This window comes from Dermacentor andersoni, chromosome 7 (assembly GCF_023375885.2).
Source record: "Dermacentor andersoni chromosome 7, qqDerAnde1_hic_scaffold, whole genome shotgun sequence".
Lineage (NCBI taxonomy): Eukaryota > Metazoa > Arthropoda > Arachnida > Ixodida > Ixodidae > Dermacentor > Dermacentor andersoni.
The window spans coordinates 99,196,568-99,219,406 of record NC_092820.1 but is presented as its reverse complement, the minus strand read 5'-3'; the positions used below and the strand labels follow the sequence as shown (position 1 = coordinate 99,219,406).

At 45.7% G+C, this 22,839-nt stretch overlaps 2 protein-coding genes across 19 annotated transcripts in view; both read right to left on the bottom strand.

Annotated features, from left to right (window-relative positions):
- The window catches only part of LOC126534072 (uncharacterized), a 178,228-nt gene extending 177,574 nt beyond the window's left edge, over positions 1–654 (bottom strand). For 17 of the 18 annotated variants that reach the window (XR_011895755.1, XR_011895758.1, XR_011895756.1 and 14 more), the window contains exon 1: positions 448–654. Coding sequence is in view for 2 of the 18 variants with exons in the window: in XM_055072617.2 (XP_054928592.1) it covers positions 448–564 (117 nt within the window). In the remaining 16 variants the exon portion in view is untranslated. The remainder of the gene's footprint in view (positions 1–447) is intronic. The other variant, XR_011895765.1, reaches the window with a different exon arrangement.
- Positions 655–5,062: 4,408 nt separating this feature from the next.
- The window catches only part of LOC126534059 (uncharacterized), a 44,415-nt gene continuing 26,638 nt past the window's right edge, over positions 5,063–22,839 (bottom strand). The window contains exon 5 of the mRNA XM_055072626.2: positions 5,063–5,282. Coding sequence (XP_054928601.1) covers positions 5,269–5,282 — 14 coding nt within the window. The 3' untranslated portion in view covers positions 5,063–5,268. The remainder of the gene's footprint in view (positions 5,283–22,839) is intronic.

The window sequence follows — 22,839 nt, the reverse complement described above, 5'->3', positions numbered from 1 at the left end:
GTGGAAATCGATAACATTGAAAGAACCCTGCCTGCTTTTCATGCTTCTTGGGAACTGCAGATTATGTAACCGTAACGTTAACCGGGAAGCGCTGGCGACGAATGCTACGCGTGACGGTGAGATTTCTGGTAGAAACGAGGCCTCTTACGTGGGCCGATCTGCTGTTACTGTTGCGCACTTCTAATATTTCTGTGTTAGAAGATCAAGCATACAAGGTAGTTGCTGTTGATGTTTTTTTCCATTACACTTGTTTGTGGGCTTTCATTACAAAGTTATTCCGAGGAACAACTTTGTAAAGAAGGAAAGACAAGGCATGAGGAACATTGGTTATAAAAGAAGGGTTCAGTAAACATCTTTGCGCAAGCATGATTTGATAAAGAGATGTAACTGACATTGTCGTTCACTACCCAGGTAACGCAGATGACAATATTCGCATGTGAAGTTTACCTTTCTGATATCCAGTCTTTTGCCGAGAACGGGTGCATATTTGATAAGATCATTCGAAGACACGAATGTCACTGATGCGAGAAGCAAAACGGCTGCAAAAAGCGCATTCTGTGCCATGCTTCTCCAGCATCGATTGGGAAACCTAGAGAGAATCTAGAAAGTTAGCAGCTGCTTGTTCGGGATTTTGCATATTACGAATGCGCTGCAGCTTCCTTTAGGTGTTGTGCAGGGAATTTCGCAGGTGTTATATAAGAAATGATAGATTACTTGCCACAGGCCTAAGCCATTGTCATATTCTATTCTTTAGGGCATGACTCTGTGTAGCTCTGTTTTTAGTTTTAAGAGGAATGATACACACCTGCCTGGGTGTGCGTGTGCCCCATATCCACATGAACTATGGACAAATTACGTTTAATAATCTCGTGTAGTTACACTCCACGATGGAGAAAAAGAGAAATAAAGCGCAGGCCGTTTCAGGCTTATTTTTTTACCACTAACATTGCCTTGCCAGCTCGATACATGTTTAGATTAGCTGATCTGACATACTTGCACAATATCTCAATTGTTTACATTGATATAAATATTCCCTAGCATTGTTGCGTATTTGCTATTGCACGTTGCCGGGGTTAGTTGGTTTGAATTCATAGTAGACATGGAGCAGCGCAATACGACATTGACCAAGAATGAGAGGACACATAAGCAGAGCCAAATAGCACTGCGTATGTTCTTGCGAAGCGCCCCCTTCGTGCCCACAGCGGTTTTGAAATGGGCTCAAACTGCGAGTCATTACAAAATAAAGGTGACAACTTGGCGTAACAAGACTCTCAAAATTATCGTTCCTTTTTTGAGCTCAGAAGTCACTTAGCATTTAGTGTCATGTGTGCATGCGCTTACAGCTGACAAAAGGAAATCACCTATGTAGCAGACAGAAACATGATTGACGCATGTGTTTCAGTTTTTTTATTATGAAAGACATTTGTCGATTTTCACGTGATGTCTTTATTGCATTTGGAAAATTCCCGCGTTTTGACGAACACGAGGTAGCATCCGTGCTTCCTAATAGGATGCCACATCTAACTGACCACGTATTTTTGCTGAGGCTGTTGCTTCCTGGGGCACTTGGACTTTGCGCTTAGAAATGCTGTAGCTTAAGATAGTCCACGCCTTAATAGTCAGTCAATAGTACTTCTTAACATCGTTTTTTCGAGGCTGTTAGGTGTAGTTTGCAGCGAAGTTACCAGCAAGATTAGAGAGGTATGGTGCCCTACTCGTCTTTCAACGTTGAAAGACGAGTAGACGATCGTATCGAGAAAGGCGTTCGTTTCCTGTTGTCGTTGTGCTTCAAATGATTAGAAAACTGTATAAACTTTCACCTTTTTTCTTTCTTCTTACGCGAATTGTGTACACAAGTGTTGGAAAATGTGTACTATTTTAATTTCATGTGTGACCTCCTTAAAGCCTGCCACTGCCATTTTGCTGCGAATGTACGGGTGGCACGGCGTAGTCAGGCAAATGTTAGGCTTTAGCCGTGTCCCCTAAGACAATCTGTTGATTGTCTTAAATAAATCATAAAGAAAGAAAAGAAATAATCGGTAGAAACGAAGCACTGCACGGTGTTCATATATTTTGGCCGTATGGGTAGACCAGGTTTAGCACAAATTCTTGCAGCTTGAAGCTCCGCCTCAGGAGCTCATCCGAAAGGTCTTTGAAATTTGTCAGTGTGCATAGAGCGTAACGGGAAATTACAACTTTGAAGTTTTTACTGCAAAGGTAGGACCACAATATTGCACTAAATCGCAAGGCGATTCTTTTGAACAGCCTTCTGCCTGTAAGCGAGGCACAAATTAAAAGATCCTCTTGCTCATTTCAGAAGCTAGATTGCGGGAACTTAGCGATATTAGGGGGCCTCTGCGACTCAGGACAGCTTTCAGGCTCGCGGTGACGCCTCCCAGGATCAGAGCTCTTAATACGCTAAGCGGAACTTTTCCGACATGAAGATGATGTTAGAAGGCTACATTGCTTGGAATGCGTTCCAAGCTGGCTGTGTTGGCAGCCATAGTTCGAGAAGCGGCAACCATGACATTTAAGTAGGCCCGAACAAGTCCGTAATTGGAAACCTGAAAAAAGCGTGTCTATCGTGGTATGTTGGTGGCTAGAATATTGCGGGCGCAGAGCAGAACTGGAATGCCATAATCATGAACCAGAAGGAATACCCAGGCGTAATAAAGCAGCCTTCCCGAATGTCCTGCCCTCTCGTGGAATTGAATTTCACAGTATGCCGTCTTGAGGTACACCGACAAAAGATTTTAGCATGATAGAGCCGGTCTAGTCCATCGTCTATCAGTGCGATGTTCGTGTTATTTTCGTAATTTTTCTCAAGTTACAATGAATGACACGAAAACGCAGAGTTGCAAGGTTCTTTTTGACTAAAATTGTAAAGTATTCTGACGTATTCTCGAATGGGAGAGTAACTGATTCGCCAAAGCATTCAGTACAGAATTTGCTTTTTTGTGTTCTTCGTTCTTGTCGTTGCACTGCATAAGCTTTGAAGTTTCAACGCTCTATGGCGCTCATCACTTATATGATGGTTATTTGAAAGTGCGTTTATTTCCTGTTTGGAGAAACTGGACAGCCTATTTGTACCGCAGGAGGTGATTTCGCACTTGTTAGCGTCTATGCTTCGGAAGACATGGATTATTGCCAAACCTAGCCTCATCAACTCTGGTCACACAAACGATTGGCGGGGAATGCCAGAATAGCGACACACTGCTGGCTTCTGCACTTTCTTTCGTTAGATCTATATTGTGTTCATATCTAGCTATGTGTTGCCTTTGCCACGACTCTCGCTTTACCGTCATGATTCGGATGATTAACATCCTTGCACCGTCTCAGAAACATGTCGAAAGCGGTGAAAGGGTGTTTCCATTATGTTTTTCAATGTACTGATAGCAATCTACACCGCGGTTTGATTTGATGAAACCGGAGGTGGGCAGGTGAAACGTAATAAGTGTTGATGCAGTAACGTAGCTATCACAGATGTGAACATTGGAAGTAATTACAACATTTCTGTGGTATGCATTATTCGTAGCGTTGGTCCATGGGTCATGGCTACAGAAGAAAGTAATTATTTCGTCTCTTCGGAAAATATTAGACATGTTATAGGTGATGTGCTGACGTCGTTGAATGCAAGGCGCATAATAATGGATTTAGCAGTAAATTAGGTATTAGAACACGCCGATGTGTTAAAAATGTGTGTTGTGAACAGCGAAGATTTTATTCCCGTGTCATGAGACAGCTATAACGGCTACTAGAATAAATGTTTTTGAAAATAGGAATAGTATCACTGCTTCTGTGCAGTTAAAGTTTTGTGGAAAGATTACAAACCTTGCAAAAATTTCGTAAATGTTGTGCTTGAAAACCGTGTGTCTCCCTTAAGTTTACGAATGTCGTAAATCAACTGTAGATTCAACCTGACTCATACTCGGTTGAAAGGGCACCATCTTAGAGGCAATGTGTAGTGGAAGAACTTTGCGAATCAGTTGTTTTTCGTTGGCTGTCTATCTTCTAGTGTTTCGCAAAAACGTGGTAAACTTCCCTGAATTTCTCGCTTAACTGAACAATGTACCTTCTTTATATTCGGTGAAAAGAAGGGGCAGCCTATGGTATTGTATAGGCAAAGCCTAAATATACTGCGCTTAAAATTTACGGCTTTATTATTCCTATGGAAAAAAACACGAATGCACGTGTCGCGGCGCTTTCTAAGTGTTTTTGCCAATGACCCAGACGTGAGCGCACTGTGGCAAGTAAACTTTACACACCAAGCAATAATAATTAGATAAAATTAGCCTAACATGATAGGATGTGTGGATCACTTATACAATTCTTAACAATTTTCGTCAGGGAATGCTAGAAACCGTTTACGGCCGCTGTCCGTTGCACTTGTTAGGGTAGCGAGAGAACTTTACGTAACACTGGAATCATGTTTTTCGGCATCAGGTCTTGATAACTGTAAATTGTGTGAGAGTAAAATTTTCGCAAGATATAGGAGCTTTTAAACTACTTAGAAAACCGTAGTTTTCTTTGGCTTGGGTTTTACATTGGCGGGGGGGGGGGGGGGGGGGGGGCTCCGCATCATCAGTGATAGTAACGAAGCACATTGCTCAATTTTGGGAACATAGGGGTCAGGTTTGTGCGGATGAATCGGTACACCTCAAAGTGTTTTTGGTTATTTACAGACTTTGAGAAAAATTACTTATGAAAACGCTCTACACCACTGTTGTATCCTTCTTTATTGTTTCAGTTTCGTTTCTTTCAGTGTACATATTGTCATCATCATTCAATATGTTTTGCTATATAAGTGGCTTCACTGTGACGAATAAAGGGAATGCATATACTGCAATTGCGTGATCCAGTGTCATGCGTCTGGTCTGAGTCAGACACCAGAACCACTGTAAGCTTGTTTTACGAACAGGGTGGAATTTAATAATCTGCTTCTAGCTAAATGAACTTCGTAAAGCAGGAGCACTAAGAGTAATTTCCATGCTATTTGTTTTTGTGTGTGTGCTAACCACAGCTTTCGCTAAAAGTCGCCTAAAGAAATGTTCAAAAGCGCATATACCGCTAACTTTAAATTGTATTGTTTATTTACAGGAAACTGTAATTTTAGTGCAGCTACTCAAATGAATCAGCTTCTATGCAAACTTGCCGCTGATTCTGCAATTTCTCAAAAGCACGCTGTCGTATCCTTTGTAAGCTTTGTGTCAAGGTTGGTCCGCGCCCCACAGTAGTAAAATCTGAGTTGCTTCATATTTATCATATAGTTTACCTTTTCATATCTAGAAGAAAAGAAAACAGAGTTATAGCATGCGTTTCTTGTCTATCAGTACGTTTTAATGTTCAGGAAACTTACCCTTGTTGTCCACGCCTGAATGAGAAATTTGTACTAAATAAACTGCATATTAATACTTTTGCCTTTCCTTGAATTTATTCACTTAATGCACAAGCATTCGAAGGATAATTCGCACATATTCTAGGGGCCAACGATTGACCTCCGCATGTCTTAATATGTTTTCCGCGTACTTGGGTCAATGGGTTGTCCGTGGTCGAATGCATAGCGAATCGGCCGGCTGTGCTAAGAGAACAGGGTGTCGAAACCAACCATCGCCCCAACTTGGGTAGCTGAGTATGTGGCAGTGTGTACATAGTGCCTCATATGGGCCACCGTAGATGCGGGACTGCGTATGTTCCACCGTTGGAAGAAATTATACTGACCATTTTAAGAAAATAATGGGAAGCCAATGGTATTGCATTAGCAAAGCTTAAAATATACCGCGCACACGCTTTACGGCTAAATTAAGACTTTTGCAAAAAATACGAATACATGTGTTGGGGCGCGTTCTAAGTATCTTTGGCAATGACCCTGACATAAGGGCATTGTGGTTGGTAAACTTTACAGGCTATCGATATAATAATTAGGTAAAATTAGCCTAACTTGACAGGATATGTGGAAATCAAGCAAATGTGTAGATCTCTTACACTATCCTTAACACATTTCTTTGGGGAATGCTTAAAAGGGTTCAGGGAATGCCTGAAAAGTTAAAGTAGGTGCCACTCGGTCTCTGCTGGTCTGCGGTGAACCAATTAGATGTCAGTTAGGGTCACGGGGCTTGTGCCAGTACGTGTGTGCCACTGTTCAATGAATATCCTCGACGCCAACTTTCACAACTACGTAAGTGCCACGGGGAATGTGCCGCTCCACAATGACGAAAAAAGAACCACTAAATTTTTCCGGCCCTGAGTGGTATGGAACCGGCGTCACAATATTTCTTCAAGGACAGCAACTCGACGCTTCAGAAGGCTGCGCCACAAATGCACTTGTTATGTGCTGTTTTTCCTTGAAGGTCTTTCATGCGAACGGTTGATCGATCTGCCCAATGAATGCAGTGTGTATATGCCGCTCTTCAATGAATCTGTCGCTAACATCGTTGGCTGAGTTTGTGCCACGGAGTGTACGGCAAGCGCAGGAACAAGCGTCAGCATTCGCACGCATCGGCGCACCAAATTCAGACGCCACGCAAGGACTTCTCGGGAGCGCCACTTGATAATGCAGTGTGTCCAGAAAGAAGTGTGAGAGAGGAAGTCGGTTGCCACATAACGGGTTTACTGAGCATGAGCACGCAGTGGCGCGTGATGCATTTTGCCGGGCACGCGCAGGCTGATGACGCTGCCCGATCGGCCCAATATGATGCCCATCTTATACAAATACCACTGTCGAGAACAGATGCAGCCACAAGCTTCATTGCCTAGCACGCGAACTTGCGCGCATTTTGTGAAAAACCAGTGAATTTCCTAACGCACGTCTCCATAGATTGCGTGATCATGAATTAGTCGAATGTCTGCGACTAATTCTACGGTAGGTCTGTGGTTGAAAAAGGACAGCAGAAACTGGAGAGCTGCCTTCGAGTCACAAAAGATGTACCATGACTGTGATGATTTGTGGCCCATAAGCTCCAGAGAAGTATGGATAACTGCGAGCTCAGCAGGCATTGATGATGTAATATGGCACGTCTTTTTTTGAATGGTGACAGATTCTACGGGCGTTACCACTGCTCCAGTTGAACTTTTGGAGAAGATAGAACCGTCCGCTTGGACGCCGGAAAGAATGCACGGTTTGTTTCAGAGCGAAATATCAGATCTTCATTTTGTTTTTGCTGCCGGTAATGACAAGGGCTTAGAGTGAAAGTAGGCACCCCAGTGGTAGAGATGGTCGCGTTGCAGGAATGAATTTCGGCGGTAAAATTCCGTGATCAGCTGCAATAATCCTGCTAAACGCTGTACAAGGGCCAGTGGCAGCTACGTAGCCAAAATGATGCGATGCAAGTCAGGCGGAATGCCTGATGTGCATTCTGCAAGTGTCGACTAATATATACGTATTCATGGGGTGGTCACTAGCGGCGACTATTGTTGCTGCCGTGGATGCACACCTGGGAAGGGCAAGACATATTCGCAGAGATTGAGCTTGTACAGATGAGAGAGTACAGAGCTTGCTCTTACTAGTCCCAGCCAGAATAGACAATCTAGAGTGTAGGAGACCCCGGAACCATGCGTTATAGAGTTAGAGCATCGCCCTTACAGGCGCGCCCTATGATTTTCCCGCAAAATATCATAGACGTGGGTCATCATGGCTAGCTGCTTTTTTAGATAGGAGACAAGGACTGCAGGAGAGGTCTCGATCTATTATCAATCCTAAAACACGGTGCGTCTTGTCGTAGGTGATAGGCTGGCAACACACGTTCTAATTGCTTTGTGCATGAAAGCGACAACAGAGCACCTCTTGAAAGACACCAACAGGCATCGTGCTCGAAGATAACCTGATGTTAGTGGGGCCGCTTTTTAGTCACGCGCGCACTTGGAGACGCATCACTCCTGGAGACTAAATGATGACCAAATACATGTATCATTTGCATAGGTAGACACATGAACTGATTGCGGAAGAGAATGAACCAAGTCGATGAGCACGTGGTTAAATAAAGTGGGCTTTAAGACATCACCTTGTGGTATGTGGCGGTAGGTGTTGTGTTGTGACACACCGTCCTCTGTTTGCGCAAGAAATGTCCTGTCCTTCAAGTGGCTTAATATGCATAAAAAAACTAGCCCACCTAGGCCGACATCGCCCAAGACGTCCAGGATGGCGCGATTAGTTACGTTGTGATAAGCGCCTTTAACGTCCATGAATTTTATCGCTGACGGTCTCCTTAGGATTTTTTCGTGCTGAAGGGATTAAACAAAACCTGTAATATTGTCAATAGAAGAGCGCTGGCGTCGGAAGCCTGCCATAGCGTCAGGGTATATCTCGTAGTGTTCTAGGTACCACTCTAGACTTCTTAGCAAAATCCCCTACGTCGCCTTTCCTAGTCATCTGGCCACAACAATGAGACGATCAGACGCCACATGTAGGGGCCATTTGCCTGGTTTGAGCAGAGGCACATGATGGCTGTACTTCCATGCAGAAGGAATCGCTCCTTCAAGCCATAAATTGTTCCACACGTCTAGAAAAGGATTCCAGACTGTCTGCCCGATGTTACCATGTTCTGCGCATGTCAGCCTGTCAGGGCCAGGCTATGAGGAACGCTCACACACTACCAACGCCGTTTGGAACACCTTAGTGGAAAGAAGATTGTCCATATGAAAATCCCGTGAGATTGGAGCGTTAAGGGGATAATTTGCGCGGAACAAATCGATTTCTTGTTTCTTAGCTTTGTTAGACCATTCCACATTTTCGCATACTCAGTTTATAAATTTACCCCTGAAAGAAACGTGCCTTAGCTTGCCCTGCTTGCCTGTCGTTGCGTCTTTCTTCCCTAGGATTTAGCGCCTTGTCCTGTCGTCTCTCTTGTGTCCGTTGTTTTGCGTTAAAAAGCAATTATGGATTTGCACCAACTAGCCCGACAACGCATTGTGCTGAACATCTTTAAGTTCGACAACATTTTCAGTTGTAGGACAATTACCTAGTTTGCCGCAGGCTTTATTTGGACGCCTTTGTGCCTCTCTGTAATAATAAATCCATGAGGTGACCGATGTTTTTCTCGAAACCATTTGTTGGAGAAATCAAGTTCTCAGCTGCGCAAATGATAAAAACGGTAAAATATGATACAGGAAGATGTATAGTACCATTAATCATAACTTCTCGTGATAAGTAGGTGGATTCCTTATAACATTTTCAGTCAGCTGACGCTAGCTTGGAGCAAGGGACATGCAGAGGCGGTCATGTCTTGTTACTAAGTTTAGAGCTACTGGGAAGCTGTCATATCTAAAAGGAGTTTTTTGCATGCCACTCTAAGCCAGGGAAAGGAGAAACAGAGCTACTAGACAGGTCTATGGTGAATATAAATCATGATAAAGGTTGTTGTTTGTTCATTGCTTCGTATTGAAGAGGCACCGACCAGAATCTACTTGGCAGGTAGTTATGAGTCGACCTCTCGCGTGGCATCGCGAGTTTCCCCACAACGTATTGTGAACGTTGAAATCACCCACAGCTATGTAGGGATGCGGAAGCCGATCATTGATGTTACGATAATCTGTGTTACCGAGATGATTATTTGGGGGCATGCACATGAAGCATACACTGAACAATTCATTAAATAGAATTTCCCGAACTGCCACTGCCTCAAGGACCATCTGGAGGGCCACAATTTGACAAACTACCTACTTGCTTGTAACTGTTGCTACACCACCGGACGAAACACTAGCGTCATAGCGTCATTTTCGGAAAATGACGTACTGCAGGAGAAAGCTTGTTGGTGTACGCTTCGCATATGTCGCTTGAAAACGCAATATCCTTGGATTGTACTTATGTTGGAGTTCTTTACTAACATCCATATTGCGAAATAGACTGGCATTCTAGTATACTATTTCTGCATTTATGATGAAAGTCATTTGTGTAGTGAGTGTGTGAAAGAGATGAATTAGCTCACAGGGCCCTTGTGTTTTAGAGTAAACGAGAGATTCGCGCCGCTCCTTAGGCGTGAACTGGATGGATGTCTGAGTTGGTGCTATATCCATCGACTCTTGTGATGCGCCTAGACTTGTGCTCTTGCCAGCGGTATGTTTGACGTCAAGCCCTCGTCTCAGCTGACGAGACCCTTTGAGCTACCATTGCAAGGTCGGTGGCCTCTTTTGAGATGACGCAGCAGTGCTCAAACTAGCACTCACAGTGCACTCGAGGAGCACTCACAGTGTGCACCACCGGCCCAATGTGTGTGGGCCGGACAGCTGCCGGAAGCTGTTGCGGCACCGCCTCTGACATGCTATTTCGGCAAAGACATGCTATTTCGGCCCCTGTGTTTCCTTTAACGATATCTTTTAATGTTTTGCTTCAGTTTGGTAAAATTTAGTTTTCTCTCTTTCTAGGATGAACAGAACAACGACTATGTGACGTGCGCCCCGCCACATTTCACGCAGTGTGGGTAATTTTAGGAATTAAAATATCAGTGCTCAAGGGCATTATATACAGCGCAGGTATTCGGTCTCACGCACTTCTTTGAACTGTGGTCAAATATTTGGCAATTAAAGCATCGGAAAGGATTGGGGACGCGCGGTGTGCTCCGGATCCTTACGTACCCTACCTAAGTTGTCTCTGGTAGCATACAAGCTCCGGGAGTTAGAATTAGGTGCTTAGTTTCGACTTCTTTCGGACGAGGCCTCTACTTCATTCTCTTGACATTGATAACATTATGATTACCCCAGCTCTTTAACAGTTTTGCTTCAGTCAGCTCCAGGAGATCAGCATGAGAAACGATGATACGGCTGGGGTTCATTGTATGGTTTGGAGTCACTCCCACTACGACATTCATGAATGATACTAGATTCGGCAGTTTTTCATGCTGCTTCGTGCGAGATATGTCCAGAAAAAAATCCTTGATTGCGAAATCAGACACCTTGTAAGCTTCGCCAAGAGCTGCAAGGCTAGTCATTGATTTCGCAACCAGCAAGGGCAAGATTATTCCTGCTGCCATTTATGTTTTGTCAGGATGCATCAGATCTAATTGTGGAAAATTGTTAATATTTTGGTCAAAATACTTCTAAATTTCTCTGTTGCACACTGGTTTCTGAGGGCGATCAGGGAGTGGGCTGAATGAACTCGCTATAAGCATAGAATAATTTTTCAGCAGCTGCACCAGTCACCCACCATGCAGCTCAAAGAGGGGACGCTGCAGGACCTGGAAAGGACAGGTCCTGCAAACGCCAGCTGTAACCCATCACTGTGAGCAAATATAGCATATCCAAGGTTGGCTACCCACAGAAGGTTAACCTCTGCTGCCTGGAAAGTTGGATGTAAAATGGCATAAAAGGAGGATAGCAAAGATTAAAATGGGGAGAACGACGATGACAGGAAACGAGAATAGGACAAGGCAACTATAGATTTACCCCAGGTGGGTCAGTCCACGGGTGCCACCTACGTGAAGCCGAAGCCAAAGGCGTGTGTTGCCTCCGCCGAGGAGCCTTAACGGTCCAAGCTCTCAGCATCGGCTCTATCCCCCGCATCCCCTCTTCCCCAGACACGGCTAAGCCGCGCGCGGTTAGGCGCGGGATGGTCTAGCCCTCGTGTGCGCGGGTACATGGTGTCGCAACACACGAAATACCTGCCGACGCAGGGCCCCTGTGGGGGCGTAAATCATTTTTAGCAATAAGTTATTTTATGAAGTATAAATTTTCAATGGTTTTTCATTGCTCACAAAAATGCTGGGCTATGATCAGCATTTAGAGCAAAGATTCATGTGATAATGCGACCGCTGTCAATTTGTATTTTAGTTAGCGTCCTCAGTCTGCACAATTAGGTATGAAAGACGAGGCCGAGTGGACGGCCCGAAATATTATTTATGTCTTCTTCTTTGATGTGCGGCTAAATCATTGTACAGATGCGGTTACTGCCGCAGGGAACATGAGAGCACGTGGCATCGTTCCACGGAATGCTGACACCAGCGCCTCGAGAAACCTTCGCAGACGATTCACCTCCACTAGTGAATGTTTCTCCGTGTAATGAATCAGTATAACGGCCTTTGGGATAATGTGAAAGCAAACGTCTCGTTTGGTTTTTCACCGATCGCTTAGATTGGTTTTTCGCCAGTCGCTACGAACCAAGGCTTCATGAGACGCCGGAGGTCGGGCACTCGGCGAAACGACGCCAATCGCTCCGCCCCTGCTAGCATGTTGCCACTAGCAGTGGCTGCGCCTGTACAGAACTACTTTTGAATTCTGCCTCTTGGGAACATAGTTACCACTACCGGGAATTGAAGTGCTGCGTAGGTGACATGGCCAGTCCTGAAGTAACAAATGCCGAGGCGTGGTGGAAGTGATATCGCGTTTACAGTGAATGAACTTGCCAGTGAAATATTTGCTGAAGAAATATGACGGCCATTGCAGTTTTCCACGTAAAGAAAGCGCATGGCAATATTCAGGTCACAAATTTACCTTTTTGATATCTCGTATTTTGAAGGACATCGATTCGGAATCGCCGGTCAGTTTTCACGAGTGTCACTCATTCAAGAAGCAAAACGCTTGCAAAAAGCCCCTTCCCTGCCATGCGGCTGTACAAGGCAATTTTCAGAAACCTAAAAAGAATCTGCAAGCTGACTGTTTGGCACCGGAACTTTCGACATATTACGTATGGGCTGCAGCGGTTTCATGTATTGTGTAGGGCATTTCGCAGGTGCGCAAAAGAACATTATTCATCTCTTGCCACTGGTGTGAAAATTTCCTCATATGTTATCCTCCGTGGCTAGACTTTATGTAGACCTGTTTTCAGTTCTAAGAGAAATAATATAGATCGAGTCCTGTTTTATAAATCCACTATTTTCACCTGCTACTCTGGAATACTTGCGCTTAGCAGTTTTGTATGGTTATGTATTTAAAAGCAAAAAGAAACAAAAATAGGTATTCTTAGACTTCATTAAGCAGTAATGTATCTCGCCCTACCTAACAAATAGTTACTACAGCTGAGTAGCACAAAATAAAGCAGTAACCGGCAGGATACCATCATTCCTATCACAGTGGAACAGTGAGAGAAAACTATTACGTCCATGATGGGGTCCAGAGGTGGCGAGGGTCGGGAGAGGTACCTTACTTGAATGGAACTGAACGAGACACAACATTTCGATCTCCACTTTTCTAAAAAAAGCTGCTTTGAGTGCCCTGTGTAGCTTTCTGTGTTTTGCAGCAGAGCTTAGACATTTTGAAGTAAGTAGTTACTTCTATAACACTTTAAACACCTCCTCTAGTGAATGTTTCTCCGGGTAATGAATCAGTATAGAGGCCTTTGGGATAATGTGAAATATAAAAAAACAGATATTAGCATGTGCGAATGGTTCACCACATGACCGATAATACAAGGTTAAGAAAGCAGGGTTCTCCCGGTGACGAAGTCTTCTTGAGACGGTCAAACGTCTAAAGATTCACTCTAGACTAATTTGGCTTTATTGGCTACACATTGCTACAAGAAACGCTGAAACAGCCAGGGTTTTCGCACGTGTTGGACTAACGCGTACATTGGTGAGACTTCTGCTGGTGACCTATTCTTGCGTGTCAAGGTCGTTAAACACATTACGCGAGGGCAAGTCCAAAACACATATTATAAGCAATCACAAACGGCCATACCCCGTTAGGTGCGATTCCAGCGCTACGATATGTCGCGGAGCAGAACATCAGTTCATAAAATTGGATTACGTAATTTATAGAAACATTGGTGAAAGCATGCACAACTTTGAACAACAATTGATTCATGATACACGCTGTATGCTTTGATCCTTGAGAAATTGTGGGTGCAGCAGTGCGTCAGAATTTGGAAGTTCGGTTTGTTTCATGTTATTCCGCATTGAGATGGTATTCATGCTAATGTTATAATTTATTTATTTTCATACCCTTAGGACGCGAACGATTACAGAGAGGAAAGGTCTAACAATCACTTATTATTCGAAACTTTGACGACGCAGGCAGAAAGCCTGTTCGAATCAATCCTTAGTATGGTATGGTGTGAAAAACTTAATTCAGGCCCTTCAGGTCGCGCTAGATCCCTATCCCAAATCGGACCACTCCCACGTCGGGACGGAAATGCTTAGCATCTCGGCCGCATCGCGTGCCCGATGGCCTGCCCATGTCTGTTCTTCTAGTTTGGTGCTACGGAGAGCCGCGTCTCAACGGTCTTTGGTGTTGTCTGTGTTGCTACATGACGCGAAGCACCGCCACAGCATCTATTCTATGCCGGCTACGCTACCGCATCGAGGGAAGTGTATGAAGCCAAGGCCTTAAGCAATATTTTGCTTATTGATTGGAGATTGCGATAGTGTGCCGTCTGCAAGAGCCTCAGGGCGTGAGCTTTGGGTCTGTTTAGCTTTATATGCGGAGGCGCATATGATATGTGTGCCAAGTAGAAGTGTTTCATTAGTTGTATGAGGGAAGATGAGAGAAGATGGTCCCTGCAGCACGTAACCTCCAAGACTTGCTGCCCCAGCTCCACGCGGTCTGTAAGCCCTCGCGCCGCGTCGTCAGCCTAGTGGTTGAGATTAGGTGGGTATTAGGCGAGAGAGAGGGGGGGGGGGGGGGCAGGCTTATTGTCAACAAAAATTTGAACGGCAATTGCAACCCCACCCTCTGGTTCGCGCAGAATCTAGAACATACCTTCAAAATTTGAATGAAATCGTGGAAGGTATCCATACCAGCGTTAATCTTATAACTACTAAAGGTGCTCAGCTCTGATTATGTCCACCAACACCTAGTCATGCGTGAAAAAGATGTGGCTTCGCATTGGCGTGCACATTACGCGTTTGTTAGATGAAGGAGATCTCAGAATTGACATAGTTGTAGTTTTGCAATGTTTGAAAAGAAACATCGTCTCTTCCAGTCCTCAAATGGTTGCAGAAATTACTAATATTTGAATAACAATCATTGACTTTTCTTACATTCACTTTTCGGCACCTGTAGTTAAGTAAGCAGTCAATACGCGGTCAAACTGGTATTAACAGCTTTTAATAGGTTTCCCTTATGTGCCGCCTTGAAAAAGAAAATCAATGCCACTTGAACTGAAAGAAAACTACTGAAATGCTTTAGGTAAAATACGTGAACATGTTTGCAAGTGCCTAACGGGCGTAATTTACATGTTCGCGTATAACTGGTGGTCATTGTATTCTAAAGCAGACAGGTCGTTGCGTGAACCAGATGATAATTTAGAATAAGCGTTTGTTGACCTGCGGAATATCCTATATGTGTTTGTTGCGCTGCTACGATCACGTGGCATTACATAATTTTCGGACAACACAGTTTTGTTGATCCAAATAGCAAAGAAATTTCTCCTATGGTTGTCACTTTGCAGGTAATTATTAGCTCTAGCATGTGATTAAATCTTTCAACTATCCGAAGCGAAGAAGTGTGTTCATGGCTTAACACTTCCGCGAGAGCCAACATGTGTCCTTGATTAACGGGTTTGCGCAGCATTTTCTTGAGCATGCGCCCTTCTTCTTTGTCTTCTGCGTGTGCCGGCCAATGCGGCCTTGCAGTTGATATTATGGGTGTTTGTGCTATATTGTGTCTTACCAGTACTCACGTACGGGGCAGAAACCTGGATGCCTAGGAAAATGGTTCTACTTAAATTCAGGACGACGCAATGAGCTATGGAAAGAATGATGGATGTAAGGTTAAGGGATAAGAAAAGAGCAGATTGGGTGAGGGAACAAACGCGAGTTAATGACATCTTAGTTCAAATGAAGAAAATTGGGCATGTGCAGGACATGTAATGAGGAGGGAAGATAACCGATGGTCATTATGGGTTACGGACGGGATTCCAAGGGAAGGGCAGCGTAGCAGGGGGCGGTAGAAAGTTAGGAGGGCGGATGAGATTGAGAAGTTTGCAGGGACCACATGGCCACAATTAGTACATGACCGGGGTAGTTGGAGAAGTATGGGAGAGGCCTTTGCCCTACAGTGGGCGCAACCAGGCTGATGATGATTATGTATTTTTCGTTCCTTCTTATATTCCTGTCCCAACGCCTGCCTTTCAGTAACATTGATGCCACCAAGTTCCTCAACCTTAAGTTCAAATGGTAAGAATTGTGATGCCAGGAATACTGTGGAGGGCGGTTCCAATCTATTGTACGAATAGGATATCGACTGATTATCGTTTGCTTACTTATAACCGGGCTGAAAAAAAGGAGAACATAAATGTTTTTCACCATTGCTCCTCAACTGAGCCTCTCACCCACAGAAGTAATTTCTTGTTACCGTACGCTGACATTTCTTAGCAGCAGAAGAAGCTTAATAAAAACATTCCGAAGAAAATTGCTCGCGCTGTGCGCTGTTTTTCGCTGTTAGAGTACAAGAGCTTTGTTGAGAAAAGAGGTGGATGGTTAGGCTCTCAATTTTATTGTTGTTAAAGCGGGCTTGAATGTTTCTTATTGTTTCGCAAGAGCTGTTATTCGCACTTGTGCCATTGTCAAATACCGAAACTTCTAATGTCAGCGAGGTGCCCTGCCACTCGAAACTGCACGGCAAAACACAATGCGCTCAATGAATCACCGGGTACTCTCGATTTCTTTCTTTGCCTAATTCCATGCTGATACGCTAACCATCGAGCTTTGCGCGGGTTAACTTGACTCAAGTGTTCTATCACAGCAAAATATACAGGTCACAGAAGAACATTCTACGATTATTATTTCGTGTTTTAGACAAGATCATCAATATATTTAATAAAAAGGCTTGGAATACACAGTAAACGCTTCCCACACTCATCTGTAGGAATCTAGAACCCTCCACCAATGCATGGAGCCAAGTTATCACGCAAGAATATAATTTGAGTTGAAGCTGCATCTGAAGCAAGCTCACTGTTTCTACAGTTGCAATTTTACAAAAAAGCAGTTTGCTAGGTACACTGCGAGCAAAAAGAAAATTATGATGCATGTTCATTGTTCGACTTAGAAAGCTTCTGAAGGGTACACAGAGTGTTCCTATGGTTTCATAGAAAATGTTTTTTTCGCAATAGGATTTGTTGCCTACTTCAGTCGTTTTCTATCTATCTATCTATCTATCTATCTATCTATCTATCTATCTATCTATCTATCTATCTATCTATCTATCTATCTATCTATCTATCTATCTATCTATCTATCTATCTATCTATCTATCTATCTATCTATCTATCTATCTATCTATCTATCTATCTATCTATCTATCTGTCTGTCTATCTATATCTATCTATCTATCTATCTATCTATCTATCTATCTATCTATCTATCTATCTATTCTTACGCCGACCCAGTTGCTACTTGAACCACTAGCTATGGTGTTAGGCTGCTGAGCACGAGGTCGCGGGATCGAATCCCGGCCACGGCGCCCGCATTTTGATGGGGGCGACATGCGACAACATCCGTGTACTTAGATTTAGGTGCATGGTAAAGAACCCCAGGTGGTCAAAATTTCCGGAGTCCTCCACTACGGCGTGCCTTAGAACCAGAAAGTTATTTTGGCACGTAAAACCCATAATAAATTTTTTTTTGAGCCACTAGGTATGTGCTCCTAGTCGTGATGCATTCCAACTTTTTAATATCTCACTCTCATGATGCCGTCGGCGTCAAGCCTTGTAGCCCGACCCAGAAGCACAAGTTGTTAAATAGCTAGTGCCACAGCGTATGGGCCCATGGTCGTGATGGTGCCGTGGTCGTCGCATTGCCGTCATTCCACCTTTATCATCTGACACGTGTCATCCTGTCATCCTCTCGCCATCATCTTCGTACAGTCGTCATCCATTCGCTGTCACACAGTCATACTAATGCCCTTGGCATCATTGAATGGTCCTCATTGAAGTTTCGTGACCTGCGTGTCGTTATGCTGTTGTCCTCTGCAGTTTGACTTCGGCTCAGTGATCTAATTCGCCTGATATCTAAGACACTAGGCATAACCCGGCTCCGTAATGAGAGGTATATATAATAAAGTCATTGTCGTGCCGTAGTCGTCACACGTTAGTTTTATCATTGTAATCACGTTAGTAACGTCATCCAGTTGCGCCGTCGTTTTCATGCCACCTTCGTGGCTTCACCAATGTCAATCTTTCTTTATCATTACATTGTAATCATACTGCCGGAATTCCATCGTGAAAATGTCACCCTTATCACATAGTCATCGTCAGACAGTCGCTTTCGTGCCTCCATTGTCAGACCACCGTTGTCGTGGCATAATTATTACTGCAGCTACGTGGCTAGACTGCCATCATGCATCGTCATCATGCCATCGTCGTTTCACAGGATTGACGGCACGCTCATTGTCATGCTATTGTCACTATGCACTCGTTGTATTCCCCTTATATTGGTGCTCCTTGGCATGCTGCCGTTATCGCTGCATCAACGTAATGCATTTGTTTCCATACCATTTTTCGGACCACGTCCTGGTCGTTCAAATGTCATCATTGTGTAGTATGACGATTTATTATAATACACTAGACACAATCGAGGTGTCTAGTGCAGACACCAACGCTGATCACGCGCACCGCAGACGCAAGAGCGTTCTCTTCGTTCTGTTCCTTACTACACTCACCCCCTGGGAGAGAAGAGCTATCCTGGCGACTTAGGGCATAGGTAGGATCAGGGGGTCATAGTATGGTTGAAGTTGCGTGACATAAACAGTGTCTGGCCCGCGATATCTAAGGTCAGGTGATGGCTTCAGAGGTTCAACAAAGGAAGTGACAGCGGAGGTACGGTCTATGATGCGGAAGGGCCATCTTAGCGTGCAAGAAGGTTGGTGGAAAGGCCACGGCTGTGAGATTGGACCCACAACCAAATCAGCGAAGCAGTAGAAGAACGTGGAGTAGGCGCACCATTGTAATGCCGGAGCTGTAGTGACGGTGAAGAAAGCAGCAAAACTGGGAATGAAGAAACCAGTGTAATATCGTGCAAACATGTGCCCTCAAAAACAGGCTACGCTCAAGAATAGTGAAGCGGTATGCGCAGTCGGCGACCATCGAAAATTTGATCTGCCTGTGAAGCGCTATATTTTTTGTACACGAGTCAACGAAGGTTCCAGAATAATCGCTAGTGCTCGCGTGTCTTCTAGAAAGTTCCGCACAATTCGCGAAACACGTGCAATAAGATTACGCAAGCTCTGGTGACAAAAGAACCTTTGATAACATCCAAGAAACTTCCGATAAGTGCGGGCGCGTCCCGTGCTGAGCGATAACGTTAGCTGGTGAAATGCGCTCACCCGTAAAAGATAAAGAAGACGTGTCAGTATAGTATCGTCACGCCATTGTGATCATGCCCTTCTCGTTATGTCATTGTCTTCCCATCGTTGTCATGCCATTGTCGTCACTCTATTGTGGTCACACATTCGCCATATTGTCCGGGACGTCATCGGCTGAAGCCTATGCTCGAACCCGTTGGACCAGAGCTCGTTGTTCCTGTAGTACGGAGCTGCTGAGCAGGGTCACCTCCCAGTCCCCCCTTGTGAGGTTGTGAAATGAGAGATAGTTTGTGATTCTGTAGCGACGCCCAGTTCATACATTGGATTTCTGCCAAATAACCAAAGTGCTAGTAACGCCCGTTGATTTTAGGATAAAGATGTTTGACTACAGTTGGCTATAGCGACCTATTAGTTCACTGGCATGGTAGGAGGTGTTCTTCTGTTTTGGATAGACGTTTTACGCAGGAGGATGCACCGGTTCTGCTCGAAGTAGTAATCTCGAATTGCACTGAACCGTAGCAGGGTGCAGGACATTCAGGCTGTTTAGGGCAAGAGGGAGGTTCCCTAGGAATGAGTGCGTGCGCCGCTGCATCAGCGGCTTCCTTACCTCGGAGTACGTGTGGCATGGAGTTCCTATTATTGGTTTCGAGACGGGATCCCGGTCCCTGATGCCGAGTAACAGGCGTATTTTTTGGTCAGTGGAGAGATCTCACCTGCAAAGTAGCTCACACAGGCCCTTCGAGAATTGTTCGAAATACGAGAACAAGATACATTGCGAGCGTTTTGTGAGATCCATTAAGTTTGCCATAGTTTTTCATTTTTAAGCAAGCGAATGCGAAATAACTGCGCAACAGAAGAGCACCGCTTGGCATTGTCCAGACTGCATGGGACCTCTAACTCTACAGCACCTACAACTTTCCTAAAAGACATCGCAATACGAGTGCCCCTGTGTTCGCTGACACAAATGGGGTGAAATATGGCGGATCGTAATAGTGGCGGCGGTGGTAATAGTGGTTAGGGGTGGTTAGTCGGAGTTAGTGGTGCTAGTTGTGTTAGTAATCAGGGGAGAAATTGGCGTCCACATGAACTGTAGCACGACGCTAAAAGAACTCATGCAATTTTTTCTAAAGAAAACCTTGCAGTTGAAGAAACATTCATTCTGGCCCGGGACATGAACGGTAAGCTTTCGCGTTTCCGGAGCCGCTGCTCTACCATCTGAGGTATCTGGGAGGCCAGCCGACTGCAGATCGAGGGCGAATTAATCGACCACTCGAGTCACCGGGATACTGGAAATTGCAAATTAATTGTGCGGAAGCTCCTAATGTGGTGCAAAGTGCATGAAAAGGAAATTGGCTTCCACCTGAACTGTACCATCTCCGCCTTGCGGATTTTCGTGTAACTGATTTGCCATTTTCCGTGTGCCAGTGCCTCAACTGTCGACTAATTCGCCCTATCTTTGTGATCGCCTAGCCTCGTGGGTAGCCCAGATGGTATAGCGACGGCTGCGGAAGCGCCTTAGTCCCGGGTTCGATTCCCGGACAAGGATGAATTCTCCTTCTACTGCAAGACTTTCTTTCTGAGAAACCAGTGTGATTTTTTTTTTTTCAGCTTCAAGCTACGATTCTGCTGGATGCCGATTCTCCCCTTCGTTTACTTTCCTCCACTTTGTGGCCACCCGGAGAACGTATTTGTCAGTTTCAGTGCCCAGTGCCACAAGTTGTCGATTACTTACCGGATGCCTGGAAAGAAGCCACGGGGATCCTAATTCCGAAGCTGGGCAAGGCACCAGCCATAGACAGTCTTCGACTCCGCTTGCGTCTTGCGTGGGGAAGGTGGCGGAGATTGTCATCCACAACAGAATATCGAAGCATGTCGAGGAACGACACCTCCTCCCGCCGAATATGGTCGGCTACAAACCCTAGCTGTCCACTCCAGAGTTCATGCTACTCATCGACAGGCAGATAGTCGCTGTGGTCACGAGAGACGTCCGAGGCATCTTGGCGCTGGACCTCACCAAAGCCTTCGACAAGGTCAACTATAAGCACGTCCTCGACTCTGTGATGAGATTGAACCTCGGCGAACGCTTTCATACGTACGTCAACTCTTTCCTTAGGGATCGCAAGGCCACGATCAGCTTAGGTCAGATCAAGTCGCACGGATACGCTCTGGGAGCTCCCCACTGTTCGTCAATATCGCCATGCGAGACCTATCGGTTCAACTCTACCGAATCGGGGGAGCCAATCTCAATCACGCTCTCTACGCGGACGACATCACCGTCTGGTGCAGCGGTGGGTCGGACGCAGCGGTGGAGGGGGCCCTGGTCCTCACGCCGACAAAATCGGAACTCTTGCTGTATTGGCCCGACAGAAAGAGCCGCAAGTTGAACACGACGCTGGACCAAGTACCGATCGAACACAGAACGAAGACGGGTCAGCGCATCCAGAAGGTTGATTATCTAAGGGTGCCCGGAATGGTCCTCAATACAAAGGGCAGGAATGCGCAAACGATCGCACACCTGAGCGCGAAGACAGAGAACATGCTCAGACTCATTCTGTGAGTGACGAGCACGAGGGGTGGTATCAGCGAAGCCAACCTCCCAAGGATCTGCCACGCCTTCCTCATGAGCCATATCAGCTTCCGCGCTAAACTGGTCGCGGTCGGAGGGGAAAAACACATCGACGCACTCATCAGGAAGAGCATCAAACGACTACTCCGCATCCCCGTGATAACCAGCACGGAGCAGCTGATGCAACTCGGGGTCCACAATATTCTGAGCGATGTCGTAGAAGCACAGCAAACGGTACATATAGTTCGCCTGTCTACCACCAATGCCGGCCGCCTAATACTCGAGATGGTGGGTGTGGCAGTCATGGCCGTGGAGCCGTGCACCGTCCCGCTGTGTGAGGGTGGAAGGAACGCCTTTCGAGTCTCCCCCTTCCCGAGGAAAGTTCACCCACTACACAACGAGGCCGGGTACTCAGCCATGGCCTGAGCACTCATAGACTGCCCTGCACAACCCAGATACCGCGTCCTTTGTAAACGCGGCGCAGTGTGCCGGATCAAACTCATACGCGGCCACGGTGGCTTACTCCCAGGGCAAGATCCTGAATGCCGCGTTTATCCAACACTCGACGGCGTTCGTCGCAGAGCAAGTCGCAGTGGCGCTAGCTCTGTGCGAACCCGGGCGTACCCATATCTTCATGGACTCCATGTCGGTGGCGATGGCCTTTCTCGTCGGCTCGGTCTCTGCCGGCTCGGTCTCTGAGGACCACAAGCCAGGCACGGCCCGTTACCTCATCGATCACTTGGTTCCCGGCTCACATGGCCCGGAACGTCTGCCCCGGCTCGATGAACCCCAATGAGCTGGCCGACGACGAGGCGCGAGGCTTCGTCAATCGCGCGTGTCCGAGGGGCCCAGCGTCGCATGCGATCGACCGAACCACGGACCCACTGCTTGCTTTCCACGACATCACTGCTCACTACCAGCTGGGAGCCAGACAGCATTCGGCTCTTTACCCGAAGCTAGGCAGACCCCAGGCCTCAGGGCTGGGAATGCTGCAGAGGGCTCTTTTCCGTCTCGATCAAGGCTGAGCCAGTACACTCCGGGTGTGAATGCCCACTGCCCCGACTGCGGCGAGGAATGGTCCGCCTTGAACCACATGCTGTGGCAACGTTCTG